The sequence below is a fragment of the Mycteria americana genome, chromosome 7 (assembly GCF_035582795.1).
Source record: "Mycteria americana isolate JAX WOST 10 ecotype Jacksonville Zoo and Gardens chromosome 7, USCA_MyAme_1.0, whole genome shotgun sequence".
NCBI lineage: Eukaryota > Metazoa > Chordata > Aves > Ciconiiformes > Ciconiidae > Mycteria > Mycteria americana.
The window spans coordinates 52308927-52334438 of NC_134371.1; the positions used below are offsets into that span (position 1 = coordinate 52308927).

A 25512-nucleotide genomic window follows, 5' to 3' on the forward strand; every position below is an offset into this window, starting at 1 on the left:
ACAGTCCTTTGTATCTGATTAATAGGTAACCAATTTACAACGGTTCAGAGATTTCAATACTGATCGCTTTAAAGCATTGAACTAAGGGCACCTTCCAAAATCTGTAGGCCCTCCTGTCCTATTCGTCCCTCTCTTTATCAGTGAGGAGAGGCTCGTACCAAAGGAATAGTTTTTTTTCCACAATTTTACAGCTTGGGCTTGAAAACCTGTTGTTGCTGCTCAATATACAGACTAATTTTGCATATGGATAATCTCTTGGGGAATTAGTCTGGACTGGAGTCCGGTGCTGGAGGGCTTTGGTTTTGCAACAGTTCTTGTGGGTTTCTCCTCCTCCTTGGCCTGACGTTTGCTGCCAAGGTGAGTGTGAGGGGGAGAGACAGAAGGGGAGCTGATCACTTTGTGTGGGAGTGTGTAGGGTAACATGGGAAACCCACACAAACCAGCAGGCGTGTGTGTGTGTTTGCTTGAGTCAAGCTGAGTGTCTGTGCATGGCCCGTTTGCCAAGGGCTTCCATGAGTCACAGCCAGGCTGCCTGACACCTGCGGGTCCTTGCAGAAGGGCCAGGTTTTTCTCATGGTCAAATTAGCCGAGTGGCAAGCCAGAACAGCTGTCACAGATGATGCCAGTAAGGGGGAACTAAACTTTTTTTGTCTTTTCTTCCCCTTTCTGGGAATTGGTCTCTGCTTGGTCTCAGTTCCAGAGCCAAGAACGTGTTGTGCCCCAGACACTTCCGTGCAAGCTCTGGCAGTTTTGCTTAAACTCGTTTTCTGCGGTATTTCACCGAACTGCCGGAGTTCGCGCAGAAACAGCTGAACGGGAGGCACGTCCCACAGCAGCCCTGCGTCGGCGCAGCAGCGGCACCATGGCGGCGAGCAGGCTGGCAGGGGGAGTTTCTGCAGGAAGGCCTGTCGGCAGCACGCGGCTGCGCTCCTCGTGCTCCTGCCTGGGCGTCGGGTCGCGGCTTGCCGAAGGGGGAAGGTTCCAGCTCAGCCTCCCACAGCGCAGGCATTTTAAGTGACAAGGGCTTTCTGAGCCCACAGCCCCAAGGTAGCCAGCATTCGCCTGATTTATTAGAACAACATTGTGGTCCCTAAGCCGCCCGCGGTGCCAGGGGGCCCAGGCCGCAGGCTGGCTCCCTGCTCGTGCTTGCCCTCGCCATTCCCCTGGGTATCCAAGCCCTGCCCGTAAGCAGGCCGGGCAGGCCCGGGCCTTCAGCGGCGCAGGGGGCGCAGCGCCGGCCGCTCCGGAAACGCCCGGCTGTGGCAAACAAACAGCCCTGCCTGCACGCAGGCCGTAAAGGGAGGGCGGGGCCTGCCCGCGCCCGCCTGCGGCGTCGCGTCCGCTTGTCCCTTCGCGCGGCCCGTAGCGAGCGCTCGGCGGGCCCCGCCCACCGCTGTCGGTATATAAGGGAGAACGTCGCCTGGCCGCCTGACTTCACACAGGCGCTGCGGCAGGAGGGGCAAGATGGCGTCCACGAGCCGGTACGGGAGGCCGGCCTGGGCGCTCGGAGGGGCCCGTGCGGAGGAGGGCCGCGAGGGAGGAGGCGGGGGGGGGCTCCGCCATCTCTCCCTGTCCGCGACACGGGAGAAGATGGCCGCGTTGCCCCTGCTGCCAGCTGGGGAGGAACCGGTGGCCGTCGCCGCCCTTGCCCGGCCCCGGTGTCCCCGGCTCGGGGCGGCTCTCTCGGTTCGCGGCGCAGCCGGCCCCTCTCCGGTTTCCCGTGTCTCAGGGCCGCCCCGTGTGCGGCTCCCGGGGTGGCAGGAGGCCAGGGAGGGCCGCGGAGGGCCGGGCCTCCCTGGGTTTCTCCGTGTGGGCCGGACGAGCGGCCTCTGAGGGGCCGCCCGCGGCCGGAGATCGGGGCTGCCGGGGGGGCTGAGCTCGCCGCCTCGCTTCTTCGTGTCGTTGTTAATCGGTAGCGCTCCGAGAGGAAGTGAGCGTTTTAGGGGATTTCTGGCGGTTTGTGACTTGACTGCGGGGCCCCTCGTTCGCGTGAGCTCGGTATTATCGGCCCTTGTGATTGAGCCCTTTTTCCTGTAGGGCCAAGCTCTTGCCTCGGCAGCGCTTTATCGTCGTGCCGCTGAGCGGGGCTCTAGCAGCGGGAGGGTTGCTCTCCGCCCGGGGTGTTGCGTGCCGTAAGGCCGTCGGGCGGGTGTCGAGCGCCTTCCTCCGTGTCCCGCGGGTGGGCACCGCCTGGGCGCGGAGCCCCCGGTGCCGCCGGCCGCCGCTCACGCTCAGCACCGCCTCTGAGCCGAGGTGGCAGCTCCCTGGCTTGGCTCCAGGTTATCGGGTCCTGAAAACAGCTTTTAGGTTCCCACCCTAAATCCGTACCGGCACTAGTCAGTGGCTAAACGGGTCTCGGGCTCTGAATTAGTCTTTTTTCCCTGGAGATGTATCGAGGCTTTCTTTCGAGTCAGGAATGAAGGAAAGCCCATGGAGCGGACTGTGGGGTGACTCTATTACTCCTGCTAAACCTGTCCTAGGATGTAGGGACTGCTTCCTACTAGCCTTATTGCAACTCAGGAGCTATTTGCTGAGATGGACCTTTACACACGTGCCATGCATTTTTCCTTCAGTATAGCTGAAGGAAATCGAACCTGTATGTTGCAAGGAGTACGGTATTTATGTCTAGATAAATGAGTTAAAATTGGGATAGGAAGACTAATTTTTACAATGTTTTGTGAAGGTAAAGTCTGAAACAAAACACTGTTAGTATTCTTTCAGGCTTCTGGATTGTTTTTATTTTTTCTTTTGCTTAGTGTGTCACTAGCCTTTTGCGTAATGTCAAATGTCAGATGATTGCACATGCTTTGTCAACAGTTTTGTCTTGTCATATGAAACTACTGGCTGGGAATAGTGAGAAGGAAAGTAGTTTAAAAAGCTTTTATGTAGTATTTTGAACATAATTTACATCTGAAGATCTTGCGCGTACATGTTCTTTCTGGAGGCTTTAATATTAATAGCGATGTTGATTCTCATTTTTGCTTTCAAGTCTTAGATGTTTTTCTGAACAGTCACTGGATTAATATATTTGGGGTTTTTTTTGTACTTTTGACTCAGAAATATCTAAAAAGTAAAAATTAAGATGGAATATATAGCTTAGGCTGAAATAATGGACTAGTGGGAAAGGAAGGAACTTGGGTTAATTTAACTTTTAATAGGATATTTTCTACAATTGAAGGGATTAGAAGTTATTTTTTTGGCACAATCAGATTGAGGTTGGTGGGTACTCATGACAAATTTTTTGAGATCAACTTCTGTACTCTCTGCTTTTTAGCTCAAGTAAAATGGCCTTGTTTGAATATACAGACCCCAATTGTAAATCTTTATTATTCCAATTTTGAAATGGGCAGTTTTAACAGAATTGCTGAAAAGTCACTAGTAGCTTGAATGAAGTATTTACTTTTAAAACGTTTGGTTAGAAGGAATGGGTTATTACTCTAGTCAGTAACTAAAAGCTGTTGTGTTACATAGTGCTAATGCTTTATAAGAAATTTTTTATATCTGCTGTAATTCTTGAAGATGCGTGGATGTGAAAGAGGCAGATCCCTGTTATCAGAAGCAGTTGTCACATAATCCCCTTCATGATCTGATCATGAGATCTCACAATTAATTAATGAGTTGCTTAATTTAAAATGGGACTTTTTCTTCAAATACTTGAAAATACTAAAACAGTGGTAGAATCTAAAAATATATGTTGTGTGTGCACTGCTTTCCTGAATTAAGGACTTGAGAAGATTAGAATGAGTGAGAACGCTCATTTGGAATTAAGCAATCGCCACTGACTTCTTGGGGAACTTAATTTAGTGATAGGCTACAAGTTAGACTACACTTAATCAATTCTGTTATTTAGATTTTTGATGTTTTAATTTGAAGTATTTTTGGTACAAGATACATCACAGAAAATTTGGAATTTAAGATGACCTGAAGTCTTGATTGTCAAATGTAGTGTTACAGCATTTAAATAAAAGGTGGAATTCAGGTGTTTAGGTTAGTATTCTGTCATTCAAATCACTGTAAATTCTGTACTATTAAAGTGTTCTTTTCAGTAAGGAACTCTTATACTTTTTGGATATGCAGCCTGCTTGATTAAAAGTAATTAATACTTCTGATTTTTTTTTCTTAGTTTGGATGTACTTCCGAGAGTGACTTGCCCAAATCATCCAGATTCCATTTTAGTAGAGGATTACAGAGCTGGTGATATGATTTGTTCTGAGTGTGGGCTAGTAGTAGGTAAGTAGCTATTCATATTTTTATGAATTACCATATAACTTAAATTGTGCCTGTAGATTTGTTTTCCCACAAAACCGGTATATGATAATTCGAGTATTAAAAGACCTATTCTTGATGCCTGTTCTGTTGGCTAAAAGCTTACTGTTTTGAATCGTCTGTCTTCTGGTAACTTCTTGCACTGTGAAAAGAATCAACCTCTCCTTTAAAGATTGAAAATTCAAAATATGTTGTAATATTGAATTGGAATATTATGCTGTCTAGTCCAGTATTCTGTCTTTAATCATGACTGTTGTTTCAGCCAGGAAAGTATAAGAAATGTAATAAAAGCTCTTTGTTAAATAACTTGCTTACAAAAAAAAAAAAAAAATCTCAGTTTCCCATTACTTAGAGGTTATCTTCTGCCCTGAAGGATTTCTCTTTATATCCTTGCCAGCACCTGTTTTTGTTAATTACTTCTCCTAAGGCTTTTAATACTATCCAAAGTAAATATCCAGTTTTTCCTCTGGAATTTTGCTGAGCTCTTTTACTCAGTTCATGTGGCAGCAACTTCCACAGGCTAAACTGTATTTCTAAGTAAAATGAAAGGCCTTTTAGGCATTGTCTTTGTTTGATGAGAGAGAGGGAGAGAATATCATGTTGTCATAGAACATGCTGTATATTCATTTTTATGTATTTTTTCTAGGATTAGCATCTTACTGTGCATCTTATTGTCTTTATTCTTTTTGCATGGGAAACTTTTCATGCTCATGTTGTGATCATTCTTTAAAACTCATTTGTTTTTATTACATTTTTTTAGACATGCCATGACCAAAAGAAAATCCTCTGTTTTGAGGGTGCACGTTCAAGTGATTCATTCAGTGGTGCTGAATATTTCGGATGGTTTTATATCCCTCTCTCCTAGACTATGGTGATTTTGTTTTTGCTTGTCTTGCACTGAATTAAAAATTTTCCTACAGCTGTTAGCGTAAAGCTAAAGGTTTAATAAGTTGCAGAAAAAGAAAGTAGTACTAATTTAGCCAGGTGACTAAAATATGTGTATCTTCTTTATGCAAAAAGCAAACTTCCACATAGCTTATTAAAGTAAATGTTAAAATATTTAAACTTGAGTACCAGTTTCCTTTAAAATTATGAAACCATTTAAAAGGCTCGGGGGAGGATTGTTACTTGCCTTGTTAAAAGAAGGGCTGGTTTAAATTGTATAAAGTCTGATAAAGATAAATAAATCATAATAAATTTGCTGGTTAAAAATTCAAATGTCCACAGCAATATTTCCTGTTGAAATGTGGTAACAGACTTGTAAGTTATTGCTTAAAAATAGTTTGGTCCATGTTCAGCTCTTTGCGTGGCTGCCATAGAAGTTGAACCAAAGTTTAGAAAAGCCCATTTTGATCAGTTGATAGCTTTTAAGATAATTCTGGCTTTAGAAGAAGAGGGAAAGGTTTTACTTGATACGTTTCATTTTTAGGAACTTGGGAGTTTATCAGAAATCTCACTTCATGTACCTTCTGTTATCTAGTCACAAGGTATTATTGCTTTAGAGACTTACTCTCTGGTCTCTTCTGAATCAATAGCATTGGAAATTTCTTTAGTTCAAGTTATCAGCATTTTTGATGAGCAGAATAATTAGAGTATTAATACAAACTTTTGCTGAGTTGAATTTTTAAAATGAGTTTAAAATGGTCTTAGTCCTCTTCACAGCCAACATTGCTGGTAGGGTAAAAAGTCTTTTTTTTCTTTAAGCATGCAGTGTTTTTTAAGTAGGCCTTTCTATGGATTTATCACTAAAAGGCTTTAACATTTACTTTCGTTGTGCTGATTGTTCTCATTCTGTCTTGCCTTGCCTTCATTCAGCAATTTAGTTTACCTGTACATGTCCAATTCATTAGCTAGGGTATCTAGTAGCTAATTTGGAAAACCAATTAAGTCAGATGAAGATAAATAATTGAAGAGCGCATGACCAAACAGAAGTGTGAACATTCAACATTTTCTCTTCTGGTCTGGTAAGAAATTTAGAGGAGGAGAAAACCAGATCCAGTTTTTGATGCCTGTTTTCTGGAGATGCATGTGAAGTAGGGATGTTTTAAAGGAGTGAAGACAAAATTTTGTTTCCAAATGAGAAAAGTTTTATGTATTTGTTGCAGATTTCATGATGCATGTTCCCCTTAAGAGAGTAGTGATTTAATTTCCTGTTCTTACATAGAAAAGTTGTGGATTTGTGTTTCAAGGCTTACATAGGTAATGATGTGTAGCTGATGTGAACAGGGCCCACTAAGAATATGTTTTGAGGTGGTCTGAAAGCTAGTGAGATGTTTATCACTGAAGGGGATCAATTAGAACAGTTAAAAACCCCAAAAGACTCAATATACTCTGTAGCCAAAGAAGTGTTACAGGTTTATTTAAAAATATTGTGATTTTGGTGTCTGCAGGGCACTGCTGGTGTATGTGGGGCAGAATGGTAAATGCTGAATTTGTGCATTTATTTCACTGTTGTAAAGTACATAGTGATGTGACTTGCCTGATGCTCTTTTTTTAAGCTTATTTTTTTAGTACAATTTGGCTGAAATCAGAGCAAAGAGTCTTTGACTAAACTAAGTGTATTTTTGCTTGATGTATTTCTTGCTTTCTATGGCAGAGTACTAAAGTTTCACATTTGTGGAAAAAGTGTGAGTTTATTAAATGTGAAACTGTGTCATAGGATATAATAGCTGGTGCATAGATAATTTTCAGGTTTTGTAATCAATCTTCTTGGAATATGAGATGAAATCAGTATTATTAGTATTACGACTGAGGTTGCATTTATCAGGTCTGTAGCTGAAAGGGTGAAGCAATGGAAAAGTTTGGGGGAGTAGGAGGCTAGGAGAAGGAGGAGCTGATTTCTTTCACAGTTGAATACCATGTCTTAGGCAGAGCTCTATGGTGGAAGTACTGCTTTTTAAAGGGATTTGTGAGAAAGTTTGTTTTTGTTTTTTTTTTTTTTTTTTTTTAAATCAAAGTTGTTTTGTACTCATAGGTGGTGTTCTTAATAAGATTGAATTGTTAAGTTAAATCTAGTATGCTGCTTTTTCTTTGCACAGCATTTTTCACTTGTTCTAAATAAACTGTGCTGTTTTGCTGGGCAGTGTTACAACAATTACATCTTGTAATGTCAGTATGACTGAAGCTGGTGGCTGTTGTTTTATTATTGCTTCAAAATGGAGCTTCAGTCTACTGAAAACTCTCATCTGCCTTTTCACTGTTACGTTTCCTGGGTTAGCTTGTGTTCCATCTTTTCATGATAACTGTTTCCAACTTGGTAACTTTTCCTCTTGCTAATTGCCTGTTGCATGACAGGCAGTGGGAGACCTAAATTGCAATTTTCCATGGAATTTTGGTATTAATCTGGCTTGACATGCATCTGAAACTTTACAAGTCTATGTCCAAGTTTATCTGCTGTCATAAGTCTTGTGTTTTATTATACATACTTTTCTCAAATCATTCTAGGTTATATGGTATGGTAAGTGTTCACATGCTGGCTTGAGAATTCGTGAACAGAGTTCTTAGGGTTTGGAGAAGTAGTTACTTCTGTGTTCATTTAAAACATTGACCATATCTCATTCTTCAGAGAGACTTGGTGGGGGGAGAAGAGCAGAAGGCTAGTAAATTTTGTTCAAGAGCAGAAGGCTAGTAAATCCTCCTTCTTGACAGGTAAATATTTTGCTTACTACCTTTTAGGCAGTAAAAAAGGCTGGAAGTCAGCTGATATGCCAGAAGGGGCTGAAGAAAGCAGAATCGAAGTGGAATACAAAGCACTGAATTTTCTTGAGGTAGCAAGTTGGTGAGATGAATTTCAGAGGGGCATAAGAATGACTCTAGTGGCATGTACAGCTGTGTAGCATCTTAGCTAGGTAGGAATACCTTTCTGATCTAAGATTTTCCTTAAACTTCTGTATAGTTTCATTAATGTTCTTAGTTTGCAGGAGCTGGAGCAGTGAGGAGTTTATTTTCAGCATTTAGTAAGTGGTTTTCTCTAACTGGTTAGTTCTGTCTGACACGTATCAACTTGTTAAAGCTTTGAATCAGATTATGACCTATATTCAGATATTTATTCCACGTTCTATGTATGCCCCAAGTGTTCAGTTCAAGAATTTTTGGGAAAAATGCTCAATAGCTTGTGGTCAGCAGTAAGGCTGTTACAAAATTCTGTCAGAATATCTGGTTGGCTAATTCTTCTGAAAAGTTTGAGATCTAAATGGTGCATCTTAAATTCAGGTATAGACCTATGAAGAATAGGTAAGGCTTAACTATACTGCAGATATTTTTTTTTTTTTTTTTTCTCTACGATATAACGAACAAGTAGGAAGGGGTTTCACAATTGCCTCTCTGCTGGCCAGTCCATTACTCAGGATGTCTGTAATTAGGGATAAGATTGATTGCGTCTATACATAGATGCTTGTTTTCTGAAAACCAAAGAAACTTCCCCCTCCCTCCCCCCCCAGCTGTTGGTGGTATCCTGTAAGTGGAGAAGGTGCTTAAGTACTTCTGACTTGGGTCCAGTAGAGGGCAGTTATGCAGTTACATCTATTCTAGTATCTTCATACCTCCAAATGGCGAAAAATGTTTTCATATTTGGGTGTGTGTTCATGGTAGATATGGATGTGTATTAGTACCTTATATCTGGTTACTGCTTCTGCACTTGGTGTTCAGAGCACTAAAAAGTGTATGACAAAAGTTAGTCCTTGCAAAGAAAACTGCATCCACAGGAAAGGTAATTATAAAGGATGCTGATACTTAAAGAAATTCTGAATAGTTGACTCTTGCATGAGCATTCATGGATGCTTGATTTACATAGGGAATTTGTAATATGAAGAAAGCCATTTGCTAGCCTTTTCCAGTCAGCATTTCAAATAGTCTGTGTTTTAAGTCTAACCCATTTCAGCTTTAAAGGCAAGGGTGATGGTTCTAGCTGTTTCAGCAATAATGCTTGTAACAGTGGATACTTAGACTTTAGATGTCAAAAGTTGGCATCTTTTGTCAGGCTGTGTAGTAAGCGCCACTCTTAGCATGATACTGCCTGGATATTTTCTAGTTAGTGGGTTTTAGGCTGGGAACCAAAGATGTTTGAGAGCCACTATGAAGAATGCTTCCATTAGTTGAAGTACTAGTTTATCTGGTAGAATAACAGTAATATTTTGAATCATCCTGTTTAGGGATTTTTTTTTTTTTTTTTTACTTGCTTTCTTATCAGATTGGCAAAGTGATTTAGGGAAATAAGGGCTAGAAATGATCTGAACTCCTCTGATGGAAGAAGAGTCCAAAGCCTCTTATTTTTGTGATACAGTGTAGATCAGGCACAACATTTTTTCATTGAGATTCTGTAGTTTGGAGCATCCTTCACAAGTACTTGAGCTGTTTGAATTCTAAAGGCCACAAGTCCTGGAGAGGTGTAACTTCAACTGACCATACTTGTCCACCAGGTTGTTTAATGTTTCTACTCTCATTGGCTTCCTCCAAAATTGTTACAAGTTGATGGCTTAGGAAGCCTGGAATTCCTTTTAAATTTGTCATTACTTTGATATGCAGGAGCTGCTAAACCTTTGTTGTTGTAACAGTCATTTGCCTACAGTGCTGTACTGTCCATTTCAGTCTATAGTTGCCTATAGGTACTGGTAGGATGTTGTTGATGTCTGGAAACTAGTCAAAGTAGTCTGTGGTTCTTTTTTTGGGGTATGTGCTTTTGGTGTTCCACAGCCCCCCTCCCAACATCTCAAAGCCTGCTCTGGTTCTGTTTGTTTTTTTCAGCTGAGTCTTGTGAGTAGGCTGGTGTTGCTGGTGGTGATGATGCATTTGTGGTGTTTACAATTTATTGAAAACAAGATAACTTTTTGCAGCGAATATTGCTATCTTACAAAAGGCTGGAAGTTTTGTAGGAAAAAGCTATGACTGTAAAATTGTGGAGGTTTTTTTTCCCCAAGTTTATTCTTTGGTAACATTTAATGCATCTGGTCTTAAATAGAAGTTCTAAAGCTGAAAACTGGAAAAAAAAAAGTTTATATTTTAGAAGGTATAAAGTTGAGTACTACTGTATGGGGCAGTGTGTAAACTAATAACTAGCATGTGGTGGAGTAGATATCTGGAGTACTGTGTCTGACCCTGGGCTTCTCAGTACAAGAAAGATAGAGACTTGCTGGAGCAAGTGCAGCAGGAGGTTGCAGAAGTGATTTAGAGGCTGGAGCATCTTCCATACGAGGAGAGGCTGAGAACTGAGACTGTTAGCCTGGAAAAGAGAAGGCTCAGTTCATCCTGGTTCTGTGCAGTTACATGTCTTCACGATTCTCCTCAGCTTGTAGTCTGCTAGGTTTTTCATTGTAGTTTGTCTCAGCACCTCATTACTCTGGTTAATAAGGAGTTGAGTGAAATTAATTGTAACTCTCTCTCTCTCTCTCTCTCTTAATTTTGTGTTGTAAAATGCTTTTAATTAGAAGTATAATATATGTGCTCACTAGATGGCAGCAGATTCCTTAACTGTAAGAATGAAACATTCTGTAGAAACAGTAGGTATTTTGGTACTTTAAAGTGCAAATAATCTTTAATACCATATTTATGTTAAGATTAAAATATTAGTTAATAATATGTAGAACTTGGTGCAATGTACAGCTAACATTAGAGCTTCTCTGAAAACGACTTAAGAACATACCTTCTCAGAACTGTTTCAAGACTGGATATGGAAGATAACATTACTTGAGGCTTGAATTTCATCCTATTTCTTATTTTGATTAAACTTCTTCAATTTGAAGCTATATTGTCTTCATATAACAGATAATACAAAATGCAGAAAGAGAATAAAATACATGTGTAGTATGAGTTATTGCAAGTGGAGTGCCACATTAAAATAGCTGGTGATATTTCTCTCTAAATATGTAATTGCAAATTCAGGGCTTGTTGAGAGAAAATATTTTCCTTTGAGAAATCAGTTTCTATTTTTTGGGGGGGAGTAAACATACAGAATTTGTAATGTGCAGACACTTTAAACTAATTTTTAAAAACTGTTCAAAACTATATTTTAATTTTTGATACTGACCTGAGTTTACTCTTGCATTTCTGTAGCGCATGCTCTTTGCATTTGGCAGTTGTGAAGAAAAGTAACCCTGGTCTGAGGTTTTCCGTTCTGAATAACAGTTCTGCATTTTACTAAATGAGCTTTTCAGATGGTGGGTAACCTGAGTCAGTGAAGATTGCAGTGTGTATTTCCACTAGAGCCTGTGTGTTAGTCTATTAGACTGTATTTTAAAGAGTAACTGAATACTGGAAGAATGGTTTACAAAATGAAATGGGGCAATAGAGGAAAAACTCAAAGATGCTTCAGGATATCAGTCTGGAGATGGGTTCCACAAAGATTTGGTCCTGTAAACTGTGGGTTTTTTGTATGTACTTCAGAGGAGGAAGCTGAGGAGGTGAACTCATCTGTTCGATGAAAATTAAATAAAGGAGTGTCTAATGTAACCATATCTAGTGAAGCTTATTTTTGTTCAAAAGGACTGCATCAAAAGGAAGTAGTGAAGGGAATATGCAGCCACTCCCATACTTATCACAGCTCGATACTGTTGCCAAAACCAATATAATAATGATGTGAGAAAGCAGAGACGATTTTATAAGGTACTTACTGAGACCTTTTGCTACTCTGTTGTTTGACTGTCAGACTCATTTTCCAGGTCCTTCAGGAAAGCCAATCAGTAGTGTAAGACCAGCAAATTCAGTTTAGGACTTGAAATGTTAACTCAGGACTGGTCTTCAAGGCTGATTCCTTACCCTGCTTTTTGTAAGACTGACTTCAGTATTTTAAGGTTTTGTTTTGATCACTTAGGGTGGGGCTTAATTGCATCTGTACTAACATCACAGTTCCAAAGTTGTGTTTTATGTTTTGAAGAGTTAAAAATAATAAATGCCATGCTTTTTTTTTTTTTGGTGTATATAGAATGGGATAATTAGCTGCTTGTAGCTGAGTGTGTTTTCCATCTATGGCAACCTTTTGGCCTATTTGTTCTATTTTCGTTAATATTTCTGGCTTGTCACACTTTTACAGAAGCCTTCTGAAAGGTAGAATGCACTTCCTAGGATCTCTGTATAGTTTAAATAAGACACTGAGAGTATACAGAAAAACTTTTCTTCTGCAATAGCAGATCTCTTGACAAAGTAAAGGTATTTGCATACTGCATCTTAATTACACAAATGCTTTATATTCAGTGATTTGTTCTACTTAATCTTTTCTCACTCTGAAATAGTAGTCTCAATCCTCTGTTTGTAATATGTTTGCCAAAGCAGGCAGTGATATAACACTTTTTTGTTAGAGCAGGAATGGTTCATAACTCACAAGAGGCAGATCCCTGAGTGAGTCATTTAGGTCATTCCCACTTGTGTGGAAAAAATATTACATCATTGCCCTGTACTCAGTGTTCTATTTATACCATGCCAGAATTTAAGTACATTTTGCTTTTTTTAGATGCTGTAAACAGTATTGGGGGGTTGTGTTAAAGCAGAGTTACTGCTAGGCCATAGAAGGAGCATTACTGAATCAAATATTTACAGAGTCCAGGAGCTAGAGGAGCATGCTGTCTGCTAATTTAAGCTTGCAAGACGGGGAGACCTTTGTAGCAGAAAGAGTGGATCTGTGCCTTCTTTTAGGCTGCTATATTCTTAACCTTCTAGTATTTGATTATTTTTTTTTTCTCCCCTGCTTGGTTTTCATTAGAGCAGTAAATAAAGGTGGAGCATAGTTGTGAGCATGTCTGACAAATATTGGTGAGAACACTTCTAACCTAAATTGATTCTTTTTGGTTGTGGTGATTTCTTATGGTTCATTTACAGCTTCCAATTTCAGGCATATTCCGTGCATAATTTTATGTTAAGAATAAAGTTCCTCATTCAGAATAGATTTCCCCACACACAAGTAATTGTGCAGTAGCACCACACTGTCCATTGCTCCTGTATTTTCTCCAGCTTCATACCTTATATTACCCATTGTTTGGAGAGTGCTTTTGTCTGTCTGCTTATGTTTTCACCAGGTTAAATCAGCCTCTCTGGTTTCATACTAAGGCTTCCATACCGGAAATTTTTCTTGCAGTCAATGCTACTTATTTTTTGCAGACATTTCTTTCACAACACAAAACACTGAAAGGTAGTGAATTTTTCTTCAGATTTAGCAAAGCAGGGTGATAATTATATTGAAATTTCTTCTCGTGTCCTACACAGAGCTGTAATCTGCTTTACTGCAAAACACTAAGAAAAGTGTTTGTTTTGTGCTTTTCTGTACGTGTATTCTTAAAAATTCGATAGTATTGCTCTGGAGGCAATACTTTTGAGATGCAGCTTTTGCCACACCTGTGAATAGAATGAACTGCATGGCCAACAGCGGGGGGTGTGGGTTTTTTCTTGGTTTTGTTTGTTTGTGGGTGTGTGTGGTGTGTGTGTGTGGTGGTTTGGTGTTTTTTTTTTTTAAGATTGTATTGTTGTGATTACTGTAGGGCTTTTGCCTGCATCAGAATGTTGGTTAGAGTTATTTCTCAATCTGGAAAGTTGCTGTAGGAAAGGTTTAGATGAATGTGAGATGAATAGAGGACTGCAACGAAAGTTGTTTTGTTCAGAGAGTGTGGGTTTAGTGCTTTTTCTGCTTACTCTGAATCTGTATTTAAACTCTTCCAGGTATAACAGGGTAGATTGAGTTTAAGAAGAAATAGTTGTGTGTATATATATTGTGTGTTGATACTGTCAAGCATCAGAAATGGAGTTGGGCGGAGTCAGACCTCCCTTCAAGAACAAGAATTGAGCTGCAGAATGTTGTTATGGTGGGTTAGAAAGTGGCATATTTTGGAGTACCAAGGACCTGGAGCTCATGCACAGAAGTGATTTACTACAGCTTAATGAGATAGTGCATGATAGATAATTCATGTGTGTACATTGAACACATGGAAAATGAGAGAACTTGTTAAAGTACAATAACTTATTTGTCTAAGCGCTGAGAACATCTGTAGGCAACCACGACCTCCAGCTTGAAATCAAGGTCTTGATTCCTTTTGTGTATTGAAGATCCCATGATACTCTTTAAGGATAACTGTAACTCTGTGTTCTGGATGCGTTTCTCTCATTATTTATGATTTCTGTGCAGCTCTAGTTGCATTTTTTTTTTTTCCGTTGCCTTCAACTGAATTTGTAAATCCCAGACATTTCGGTACATTGTCCTGCAAGTTACTGTTCTGTTTGGGAATGCCAACAGACTGCCTTCTCACAACGGAGAGCTCAGATGTGTAACTTAATGTTTCATGAAATATTTCAACATGTTACATTAATGCAGACTATTGCTTTCTGTGAACTCAGGTGACCGGGTCATAGACGTAGGGTCAGAGTGGAGAACTTTCAGCAATGACAAAGCAACAAAAGATCCATCTCGAGTTGGGGATACCCAGAATCCTTTGTTGAGCGATGGCGACTTGAGTACAATGATTGGCAAGGTAACAATTAAAATACTAAATTTTACTAAGTTTGAGCATTTTTATGTCAAGTTCATATTTGTATGTCAGTAGGGAAACTATTCAGAGAATTTCTTTACAAAGAGATTTTGTCTAAACCGAACTCTTACATTTCAATGGTGTGTAAAATGTGGCTCTTTCCTGGAGGTAGCAGGAAAGGGCTGACCTCTTCAACAAAAAAGTTTGCAGTGCTCTGGGGTGACTTGTCACTCTTTGGTGTGCTGCTATAAATAGAAAAGGTGATGTTGCAATCTTTAAAAAAACACTTTGACTTAGCATGTGTATTTTAGATGATTCTGAAATAACATACTTTGTTTTGAGGTGTCAATAGCTAGTACTGCCCAACTTGAACTGTCATTTTTTGTAATAAAATCTGTATCTGATTCATATTGGAGATGCAGAGATCTACATGCATGTTGTACGTGTTCTTCCAGTTAATGTTAAAGCACTAAACGTAGAATTCTTTCATGCTGTGAGTGCTCCAGAAGAAAGTATTCAGTGTATATTTGAGTTGAAATTTAGTGGTACAGCTATATTCTGCTCTTTCCCATGAGGGAGCAAGCAAGATTAATTGCAAAAATGCACTCCCTTTAATGAAGTAGTGACCCAGGTAAGTTTTCATTGTTGTACTTTGTGTTACATTTTCTGTTGTGAGATCCAAATTGATATTTGTGGATTTCTTCGATGTTTCATGAAACATGGTCCAGTTGCTGATAAATAACTATTAAAAACACACTGCTTTGTGTGTTGCGGTACGTGCACATCAGGATTTCTCAGAAGTTTTTGTTCCAGTGATGTTGCTAGGATGAAGAGGTATGGATATGTATAGGGGAGTGTGCACCATACTTCTCAACCAAGAATTCTTCAAAGAGGTGAAGACGACTAATAAATACTGATATGGACAGCTGATCTTGAAGCTCTATTGGTGAAAAAGAAACCTTCTGTTCAAAGGATTGTCCAAGTAGATGCTTGTGTTTTGGACAACTCCAAGCATTGCTGCCCACTAGATTTTAGGATGCCTTATGGTGGCTTTTGCAATCCATTCAGGCAAACAAATTTCTGCAGTGCTCCGTTAAAAAAGTTGGTATTGCTAAGTAGCTCTGTGCAGCAGTGCTGTAGAAGTCACTGGAGTTTTAATGTCAACCTGTATAGGTCCAGAAAGATTGTAGTTCTTAGGGCTTGGATTTCTGTTGCTGATTTGGTCAGCTATGATAAAGATCTTTATAGACAGATAAAGGGACAGATTTGCTCCAGGTTCACACTGTTGTCTTGTTTTGGGACTGTGTAAATACAGGGTTTGTTTCTGGGAACTCGGTTTGATTCAGTAGGTAGGATGGCCTTCTGACCTCTTTTAGAACCTGCATGTTGGAAAAGACAAAAGATATTTCAGCTAAAGATAGAATTTCTATCCAGGTGAACAGTGACTTGTGCTGTTAACCCTCTTCTCTCTGGAGGTTCAGCTCCTCATTTAAAATAAGAGGGATAGCAGCTGTGGTGAGAGAATTAAAGATGTAAAGAAAAGTCTGTGAAAAGTTTGTTTTTCAATGAAAACTAAAAATTTTCAGAGATGGACATTCATCTAATGAAACAGTTTTGCTCTTAACCAGAACATCCCAGAATAGGCATGACTGTCAGTGGGGCATCATTTAACCTATAAGAACTGTGAGTAAAAATGTCTGGAACTGCCAGGATCACGTTGGAGAATGTAGAGAGGGCAGTCTGTCCTACTGTGGATATTCTATTTGCATGGGGAGGAATCACAGAAGAGACATGTTATGTTCTACAGGAAATTGGGAATCTCTTTGACAAACCAGGATGTGTTCTGGACAAGAGTTCCTGTGTTTGTCTTGCCAGTGAGCAGGGGCTCTGGGATGTCAGCTCATTGATGTGAACTCTGTATCAGGAGGTGCATTTTTCCTCAGTCATTTGGAAGGAAGAGAATGGCTTATATCAGAAGATGCTGAAGAAATTTCCTATCAGTGCAGAAAGGGCATGAATTTTGCAGCAAAAATAACTAAACCAAGGAAGTAGTACATTTCTCAAGCAGTCTTCTGAAGTCACTGCCAGCAGTAGGCTGGGGATGAGGATTGACCTAGATATGCACAGTGGTTGAACGAGGGTGAAATTGGTGTAGTCATGAGGAAGATTAGTATCTGACAGAGTACAGAACAACCTTCATGAATTCCAGAGAATGAAGCAGGGTAAGATTGTATTTTCTCAGTGAACAACAATTCCTAGAATGGCCTGGAGTAGACCCCAGATTTGTGTGCCAGAGATTGCTTTAGCCTTTCACATGGGACGGGGAACAGAGGTATTCCTTTCTGCTTGAGGTAGAGCTGCAGATAATAGAATCTTTAAAACAAACCCCCCCCCCCCCCCATTCCCCCCCCCCCCAAAAAAAAAAGGGGGGGGGGGCAAGCAAGCCCAAAACACAGCCTGTGTTGTGGAAAATCTAAAAGAGAAGGACATTGATAATTCTCACAGCACATCATATTAGAGCTCTATTGTAAACTCCTGGGAATGTAGGTGGAAGTGGAGTCTGAACCACTTGCTGCTGGTTACAACAGTAAAGTTCTGGTGATTGGCTGTTGCCTTGAAATAGCAAAGGAAGGGGGGCAGTTCTGCTTCAGAAAATGGTTTGTTACTCCTTCCTCTTTGAAACCAGAAGGTGCAGCTTCAGGACTCCTTTCTGCTGGGGGTATGTGGTCTGTATCTGCTAGCAGCAAAAGAGAGGCTGCTTTGCCCATGCAAAGGGATTAGTTCCTAATTGGTTTTAATACTTAAGGGACCCATCTGTCTGAGGCAGAAACAGCTTGTGTTGGAAGAAAGATTAATTTGTCTGTGAAGAGGAGGATGAATAGCATAGTTGGCTGTGGTGGAAGTGGTTTGCATTCTTCAGGCAGATCTTTAGGATATTGGCACAGAAATGTACCTCTCTGAAAGTAGACACTGTGTGCTGCAGTTGATCTGATGACAGTGCAGATCAATTGAAGATGCGGTGAAGTCTGGCATTAGTTGTGACTTGGTTGCCAGAATATTATAGTTATTTCTAAAATCCTCATGTAAAATTCAAGAAAAATAACTGAACAAGCAGCTTCTAGATCTGCCTTGATATAAAGAACTATTTTCTGTGAATCTAAAAGAAAACTTTAAGTTTTGCTACCAATCTTGTGGAAAAAGTTGTCTTTTGTCACCCTTTGTAGTTAATCTATTCCTTTTTGTAGTGACTGCAACTACAAGAGAATGTAGGTTGGTCGAACAAGAAACTAAAGCAATCTCTTGGTATAGAATTCCTATCCTTTGATCAGATGCCTCTGAAAGGAAGCTGGCTGTTGTCAGACTGAGGGCCTGGATCTAGAAGTGCTATATTGATATCTTGCCACTGCTTATCAAGGGCTAATGACAGAAAAAGAAGAAAGCCTCCATCAGCCTGTATAATGAGCTGGTTTTACTGGGTAAGATGACTGCTGGATCTGGGGCATTCCTTGGTGCTGTGGATAACCTCAAGTTGATGATGTGGATGATGTTGGTGATACTTCTACTTTCTGCTATTAAAGGGGATACACTGGGGTACAAAGCTGTTGGCTGCCAGCACTATAAACCTAACCTCCACTGAGCCCCTTCAGAGATTACCACTGTTTACTGGACTGTGTTTTCTCACTCTAGCTATCTTTTGAGGCTGTTTCCAGGATTGTATTTGTGAGGTTTCTGCTCTGTTTGAAAGCCAGACAGGTGGAACTCCTGACTTTGACAGGAGCCTTTCTTGCTGAGATGGGAAAGGTATGAGTAGATGTCTCAAAGGCCACAGCAGTAAAACACACAGTTCTTAAAGTCTATTTGATTTCAGTTGAAACGGTATGTCTTCTGGTTTTTTCCATGAAGGGAAAGGGACTCCTAACATGATTGTCAAGGGCTGAAGCCAACAAAGCATTGTCCCTCAATTGAAAGCTCCAGAAGGAAAGTAGATGGTGCATTTAAATAGCAAATGCAGTGAGAATTGCTGTGGTTTATTTAAGCGGTTGAGATGGAAGAGTATTTTCCAACCCTTTTATAGTTGTGAGCTGTATATTGGGTATGGCTCTTGGAGAGTGCTCATACCGACAGGGTAAAATCCTTTGGCTAACAGTACTTGCCTATAGCTGCAATGGTAGTTTCAATATACATAAGCAAACGTTCAAAGGTACTTATGGTTATAAGTACCAGCAAGAAAGTGAAAAATGAGAGGTTAAGGAGAACCATTACCTAAAAAAAAAAACAAACCAAAAACCCAATCATTTTAGGTTCTGTATAGTGGACCAGGGAAAATCCCTGTGGTGAAGGGGAATACTTGATAGCCCCAGGACAGAGCAGTGTTTCCTGGTAAAGGACTATCTGGCATGAAGCCTGAATAGACGAGGACTGGGGACTTGCTGCTTGCTGTTAGGGTTGATAGGCCTTTGTCTGCAGTCACTCTTCTGGCATCTACAGGATTTGAGCAGATGCAGTTCCTGTAAGCATTTGTGCATAGCGCTAGTCTAGGAGGCCATGAGGCACACGAATGCTGTAATGAATTGCAGGGAAGAGGGGTATGAGTGATGGCCAGGAAGGAGCCTTTTGACCTGAGACTTGTGTATATTTTGGGCCAAGGGAAGTTGTTCTGGCATAATTCCTGAAAGGAAGGTCTAGTGTTGCAGATGTTTGTAATGCTCTTTGTGGCCTGAAGTTTGTTGTGCTTGATTCTTGCTCTTTGTTTACCTTTAAACCTTCCTGGGAATTTTTGGATAGTTTGAGGTGTTCATCCAGTTAAGGAAGCAGGATTGCCTTTGGAGCAGCCCTCTGCTGTGTTGGTTCCAGGATAATTTCTGGCTGTGTGTTTCATCTGAAAGGATGTTTGAAGGAGTAGAAAAAAAACTAAGAACAATCTTTGAGTTTAGCATCTGTCATAGAGGGCGTGTTCAAGGGGCTAGGGACACTTGCGAGGGAGGGTTCTGTGCTGGAGTCCTCTGTCTCCACAGCAGTATCAAAGTGTGTGTGCACCACAGATATGGGTCTCAACAGTAGAGATATCATAGAATCATAGAATGCTTTGGATTGGAAGGGACCTTTACAGGCCATCTAGTCCAACCCCCCTGCAAGAGCAGGGACATCTTTAACTACACCAGGTTGCTCAGAGCCCCATCCAACCTGACCTTGAATGTTTCCAGGGTTAGGGCCTCTACTACCTCTCTGGGCGACCTGTTCCAGTGCCTTACCACCCTCATTGTAAAAAAAATGTCTGTCTTAAATCCAGTCTAAATCTGCCCTCCCGTAGTTTAAAACCATTGCTCCTTGTCCTGTCACAACAGGCCTTGCTAAAAAGTTTGTCCCCGTCTTTCCTATAGGCCCCCTTTAAGTACTGGAAGGCTGCTATAAGGTCTCCCCGCAGCCTTCTCTTCTCCAGGCTGAACAACCCCAACTCTCTCAGCCTGTCCTTGTAGGAGAGGTGCTCCAGCCCTTGGATCATTTTTGTGGCCCTCCTCTGGACCTGCTCCAACAGGTCCATGTCCTTCTTGTGCTGAGGGCTCCAGAGCTGGACGCAGTACTCCAGGTGAGGTCTCACCAGAGCAGAGTAGAGGGCACAATCACCTCCCTCGACCTGCTGGCCACACTTTTTTTGATGCAGCCCAGGATATGGTTGGCCTTCTGGGCTGCGAGTGCACATTGTTGGCTCATGTCCAGCTTTTCGTCCATCAGTACGCCCAGGTCCTTTTCCGCAGGGCTGCTCTTGATCATATCATCCCCCAGCCTGTATTGAAACAGAGGATTGCCCCGACCTAGGTGTAGGACCCTGCACTTGGCCTTGTTGAACCTCATGAAGTTCACACAGGCCCACTTCTCCAGCTTGTCCAGGTCCCTCTGGATGACATCCCGTCCTTCTGGCGTGTCAACTGCACCACTCAGCTTGGTGTCATCTGCAAACTTGCTGAGAGTGCACTCGATCATGCTGTCAATGTCATTTATGAAAATATTGGACAATATTGAAAATATTGAATATGGAAAATATCCACTGAGCTTGTCAGAAATGGGGTATAACTGGAGTCCTTGGGTGTAGGGAAGTGGAACAGTGTAAGTGAATGGTCAAGAGTGAGCGTTGCTAGTGTCAGCCATAGAACATGTAGTAAATGCAAATGTGCACCAGGGAGAGATGATAGAATTAGAGGCTGTTTTAAAATAGAAAGGCAATTCCCAAGAACATGGATCGGGAAAGAAGAAATGAGCTGACTCCATCTTTATTCCAGAGGAATAAGGGGGTGCCAGGGTGTGGTCTGCCTTTTGTTCACTGTTTCCTGGCCCCACTTTGTACCACCTGGGTATCCTGATACATTGCTGAGTCTTCAACGAGAACTCTTATGTGCAAGTGCTGAATGTGAATAGCCAGGTTAGCAGTCGGTCATAGATCAAGATCTGCTTTATGCTGTACTGTTTTTGACAAAACAGAACAGTGTAGTAGTCTGTCTGCAACGGCCTGTCATATCAGCTTGTTTAAATGACCAAATCTGTCTGCAATGAAAGTTGGATGCCCCTGCCCAGCTAAATTGTTTGAAAGTGCCAGCAAGGAATAAATGCTTGCTGATTCAGGGAATCCAGGTTTCTACTGATAACATGGAATTGTGAAGAAGCGTTTTCCACTGGAGAGAACTCATGGCCCCACACACTGTGACAGCAAACACATAAGCAGACAATATAAATTACAGGCATTGCTCTTCTGAACTTACAGGCCATGTTGTCATCATCAGCTATTACTAATCTGACATGGCATTATTTGTTAAAAGACATGCTTCAGGCTGATGGCTAATTGAAGACCTTAAACATTTTAGACCCTCTTAGTTGGGCAAAATTGATTGCATATTTAATAGAAATACGCAATTTGCACTATCAGTTGTAAGGTACAAAAAAAACCCCAATACATGTTGGAAACTTGTTTTGAAGTTGCTGGCTCTTACTTCTCCTAAGACCTCAGGCTTTTCTTTTAAGAGGTCCGTGGTTTTCCTATAAAGGCAGAATATATGGATAGTTACATTTTGCCACAGTTAAGGCTTGCAACTGCTAGCAGGCACAGTATCAAATTGGTTTTGAATAGGTCGTTGGTTTGGATGTTCTCTTTGCTCATGCCTTCATTTTCATATTTGAGTTATCATTGTAACAACTGGTCTCCAGTTGGCCATAAAATTTTGTTTTTCTGACTCGCCAGTCTGCCACAGTGCAGATGCAGCCCAAATGGCATATGGGTTGCATAAAATCTAATCTTGGACCTCAACATTGGTGACAGGAGTATTGAGACGGACACATTTGCTACATATTATTCATTTTATTCTTTAAACTATTGTTATATTAGGAAAGAAAAATCCCTGCATAATCTGTGGTCCTTGGAAATCAATTCACGATTTGAGAGTTGTGCAAAGTATAGAACCTGATGTTTGGAACAATGCTCGATTGTATGATTTACTTCAGTGATGTTTATTTGCACAAGGTGTTTATCTGAATGCCTTGAATTAAGATGTATAAAGCTGGAAGATGTCTGCTCGAGAACTGAGGAGGAAGTTGCTTGTGTTTAATTGACAATAAAAATTTTTCTTTTCAGGGCACAGGTGCAGCAAGTTTTGATGAATTTGGGAATTCAAAGTACCAAAATCGCAGAACTATGAGCAGCTCTGATCGTGCAATGATGAACGCTTTTAAAGAAATTACGAACATGGCAGACAGAATCAACCTCCCTAGAAATATAGTTGTAAGTTCATGTCTCCCTTCCCTAAATTGTTCTGGCATTGACTTAGTTAGCATAATATAATGAGCACATGAATTTTTGATATTGCTGCTAATTAAATGGCCTAGAGTTAATTAAATTTAGTCTTCTTGCTTTGAAGGATCGAACAAATAATTTATTCAAGCAAGTGTATGAGCAAAAGAGCCTGAAGGGAAGGAGTAATGATGCTATTGCTTCTGCTTGTCTCTACATAGCCTGTAGGCAAGAGGGTGTTCCAAGAACATTTAAAGGTAAGTTTTCAGTGATACGGATTCAATTTTGCTATGAAGTAAAGGTCTAGTTACTGTCACTGTAGGAGGTTGGTTTTCTCATTCCTGGACTTTGCTGAATTGGTTGTTCTCAGCTACAGCTCGCCTTTGGGGGGGAGGGTAGGAGGGAGTCTGGAAATTTGTTATATTCATGAAGTGAGTAGGCTTTCAGGCATGGGATTTTTGGTCGTAATGCATTTAAAAAAATTAGCATTTGAAAGTCATTCTGAGTGTTGGTGAAACTGAAAAGCTATTGCTTTGATTGGAGGACGATGGTGACTGTTGTACCTGAATTTGAACCAACAGTTCTGCAGTAAATACGTGCAACTTTGCCCTGACAGGGATACAATTTTTTTTGGCATTGAGTACCAAATTTCCCTTACTAAGCAAGCTGTATCAGTTAGCTCCTTACGAAAAATGTGCACTGACTGAAGTGATTTGGAAGCTTCACAAATGTGCAAAGCTGATTTAGTGATGGTGGCCTTCATGACATCGGCCTTCTTTATGGGCCTTAATACATTGAGAATCAAATTTGATTGTTTTGGGGGAGCAAATGCTGTCAAGCCTGAAGTTTTTTTACTCTTTGTTTAGAAATATGTGCAGTGTCCAGGATTTCAAAGAAGGAAATAGGCCGGTGTTTTAAACTTATTTTGAAAGCTCTTGAAACCAGTGTTGATCTGATTACAACTGGAGACTTCATGTCAAGATTCTGTTCCAATCTGGGTCTTCCCAAACAAGTACAAATGGCAGCAACACATATTGCCCGTAAAGCTGTGGAATTAGATTTGGTTCCTGGGAGAAGCCCTATCTCTGTAGCAGCTGCAGCTATTTACATGGCATCACAAGCTTCTGCAGAGAAAAGGACACAAAAAGGTAAAACTCTTTTATTTTTTTTTTTTTTCTTTTCCATTCCCCATGTCTTGCTGCTTGAAAGAGAATTTAATGTTATTGTAAAACTTGGATGAGGTCTGTGCAAGCAGTGATAAGCTGCCATTCTAATTGCATACAGCAAGGACCAAACCAGGATCTCCCACTCCCCAAAATGAAAATTGAGTAATTGGCTATGCTTGGTGTAAGCTGAGTTCACTTTCTTCTGGCACTAGGAGTTGGATTCTTGAATGCAATAGACAAGTGCATTCAAATGAGCATAACTTTAACTTTACTCATGCTAATATTTGCATGTGTCCATTCTGCTGCTCTAAAATACTCCAAATGCAAACTTGGGGCAGTCACAAGTAGCATTATGGCTTTAGATTACATTGAGTCTTTAATCATTCTAGCAGTCAGGGAATCACCTAAATTAGTACGTGTTCCTTGACTTCTTGTGAGCCTGTGATAAAGATTGAGAGTGGTGGGACAGCAGGCTTGGCCATAGATCACCTTTGGTATTACTCTCTTCTGGTAGGGTAGCCCTTAGGAAGCCAGTAAAGAGTTCAGGGCTGTTCTTGAGCTTCAGAGCAGCGTGAATCAGCCTCTGGGGCTCAAGAGAATCAGGCCTATGTGGGGGCAGCACATGGAGAAGGAAGTTGAGCTAAGGCTGCGGTGGTTAAACTTGGTGTGACAAATGGATCTAAGTGCTGGTAGCCGGCTGTGGAAGCTTTGTTGATGTGTCTAGTCCAGTTCAGATCAGAAATGTTAAAAATCTAGCAATTTCTTAGCAGAGAGCTGCTTTTAGGTAAAGAATAGCCTTTGTCTGTCAGGTTGTGGTGCTTTGTTCTGCATTAATCACTGCTCATTCTGTCCCTGGAGCTTTCATCATGTTGGCAGTTTCCTGGGCATGTGAGTGATCTAGAGCCCAAGCAGTATGGCGCCTTCATCCTTGCTTGCCTTGAGCTATTGGATTATGTCTCTTAAGAGTGATCGTTAAAACAAAATACAGCTGCCTGCCATGGATACAGACATGACTCCAGTACTCCTTCAGTGTCCTCAGACAGTGCTGAAGGCTTTAATGCAGTTCAAGGTTTAAATTCCAAACTTGGTTAAATTTTGAATAAATTTAAGATTCTGTGTATCTCAAACAAGTGTTTCCTTTGCTCGTTAAACAGTGCTCTGGGCCTCTGACTTATTTCTCTGTGCATTTTAAGGTAAATGTATTTCATGTTTAGCTGAAGGTATTGCTTTTTGTCTATGCCTAAGTTTTTTGCCGTTTTTGCTTATATTTAATTAAAGCACAAAAATGAAGATCCTGATGTTGATGACTATTTATTAGAATATTGCTGGGCACATGTAGAGTTTGCAGTAGATGTTTCTAATGACTTTTGTGCTCTTGGCCCTCTGCCAACTTGAAACTGATACTATTCCAAGATCGATAGCATAAATTGAATTATGGCATGTGAGAAGACAGGCTTATGTATGCAAAATATTAGTTACCATGGGGTAAAACCATTTTTTTCCAGGCTTTTGGGAGAGTTACAAATTAGGCTAAGTGTATAGCACTTCGTGATAAATTATGCTTGCTGGTTTCTTCAATCCAAATGGCAAAAGTAAAAACTAATCACTTATCTGCTTTTTGTCTTAGAAATTGGTGATATTGCTGGTGTGGCTGATGTTACGATTAGACAATCGTACAGGCTGATCTATCCTCGAGCTCCAGATCTCTTCCCAGCAGACTTCAAGTTTGATACCCCAGTAGACAAACTACCACAGCTGTGAAATTGCAGAGGGTTACTTTTAATTTCTATTAAAAAAACCAAACCCAACAACAACAAACTTTTTGATTTTTGCCTATAATAAAGGATGTACAAAGTGTTAA

At 40.8% G+C, this 25512-nt stretch overlaps 1 protein-coding gene across 1 annotated transcript; it reads left to right on the forward strand.

Moving 5' to 3' along the window:
• The first annotated feature begins 1388 nt into the window (after positions 1 to 1388).
• Positions 1389 to 25512, forward strand: GTF2B (general transcription factor IIB). The gene is made up of 7 exons (XM_075508451.1): positions 1389 to 1481; positions 4124 to 4230; positions 14578 to 14711; positions 22330 to 22476; positions 22613 to 22742; positions 23352 to 23633; positions 25279 to 25512. Exons 1-7 carry the CDS (start codon positions 1465 to 1467, stop codon positions 25410 to 25412), a joined length of 951 nt encoding a protein of 316 aa, XP_075364566.1. The 5' UTR covers positions 1389 to 1464; the 3' UTR covers positions 25413 to 25512.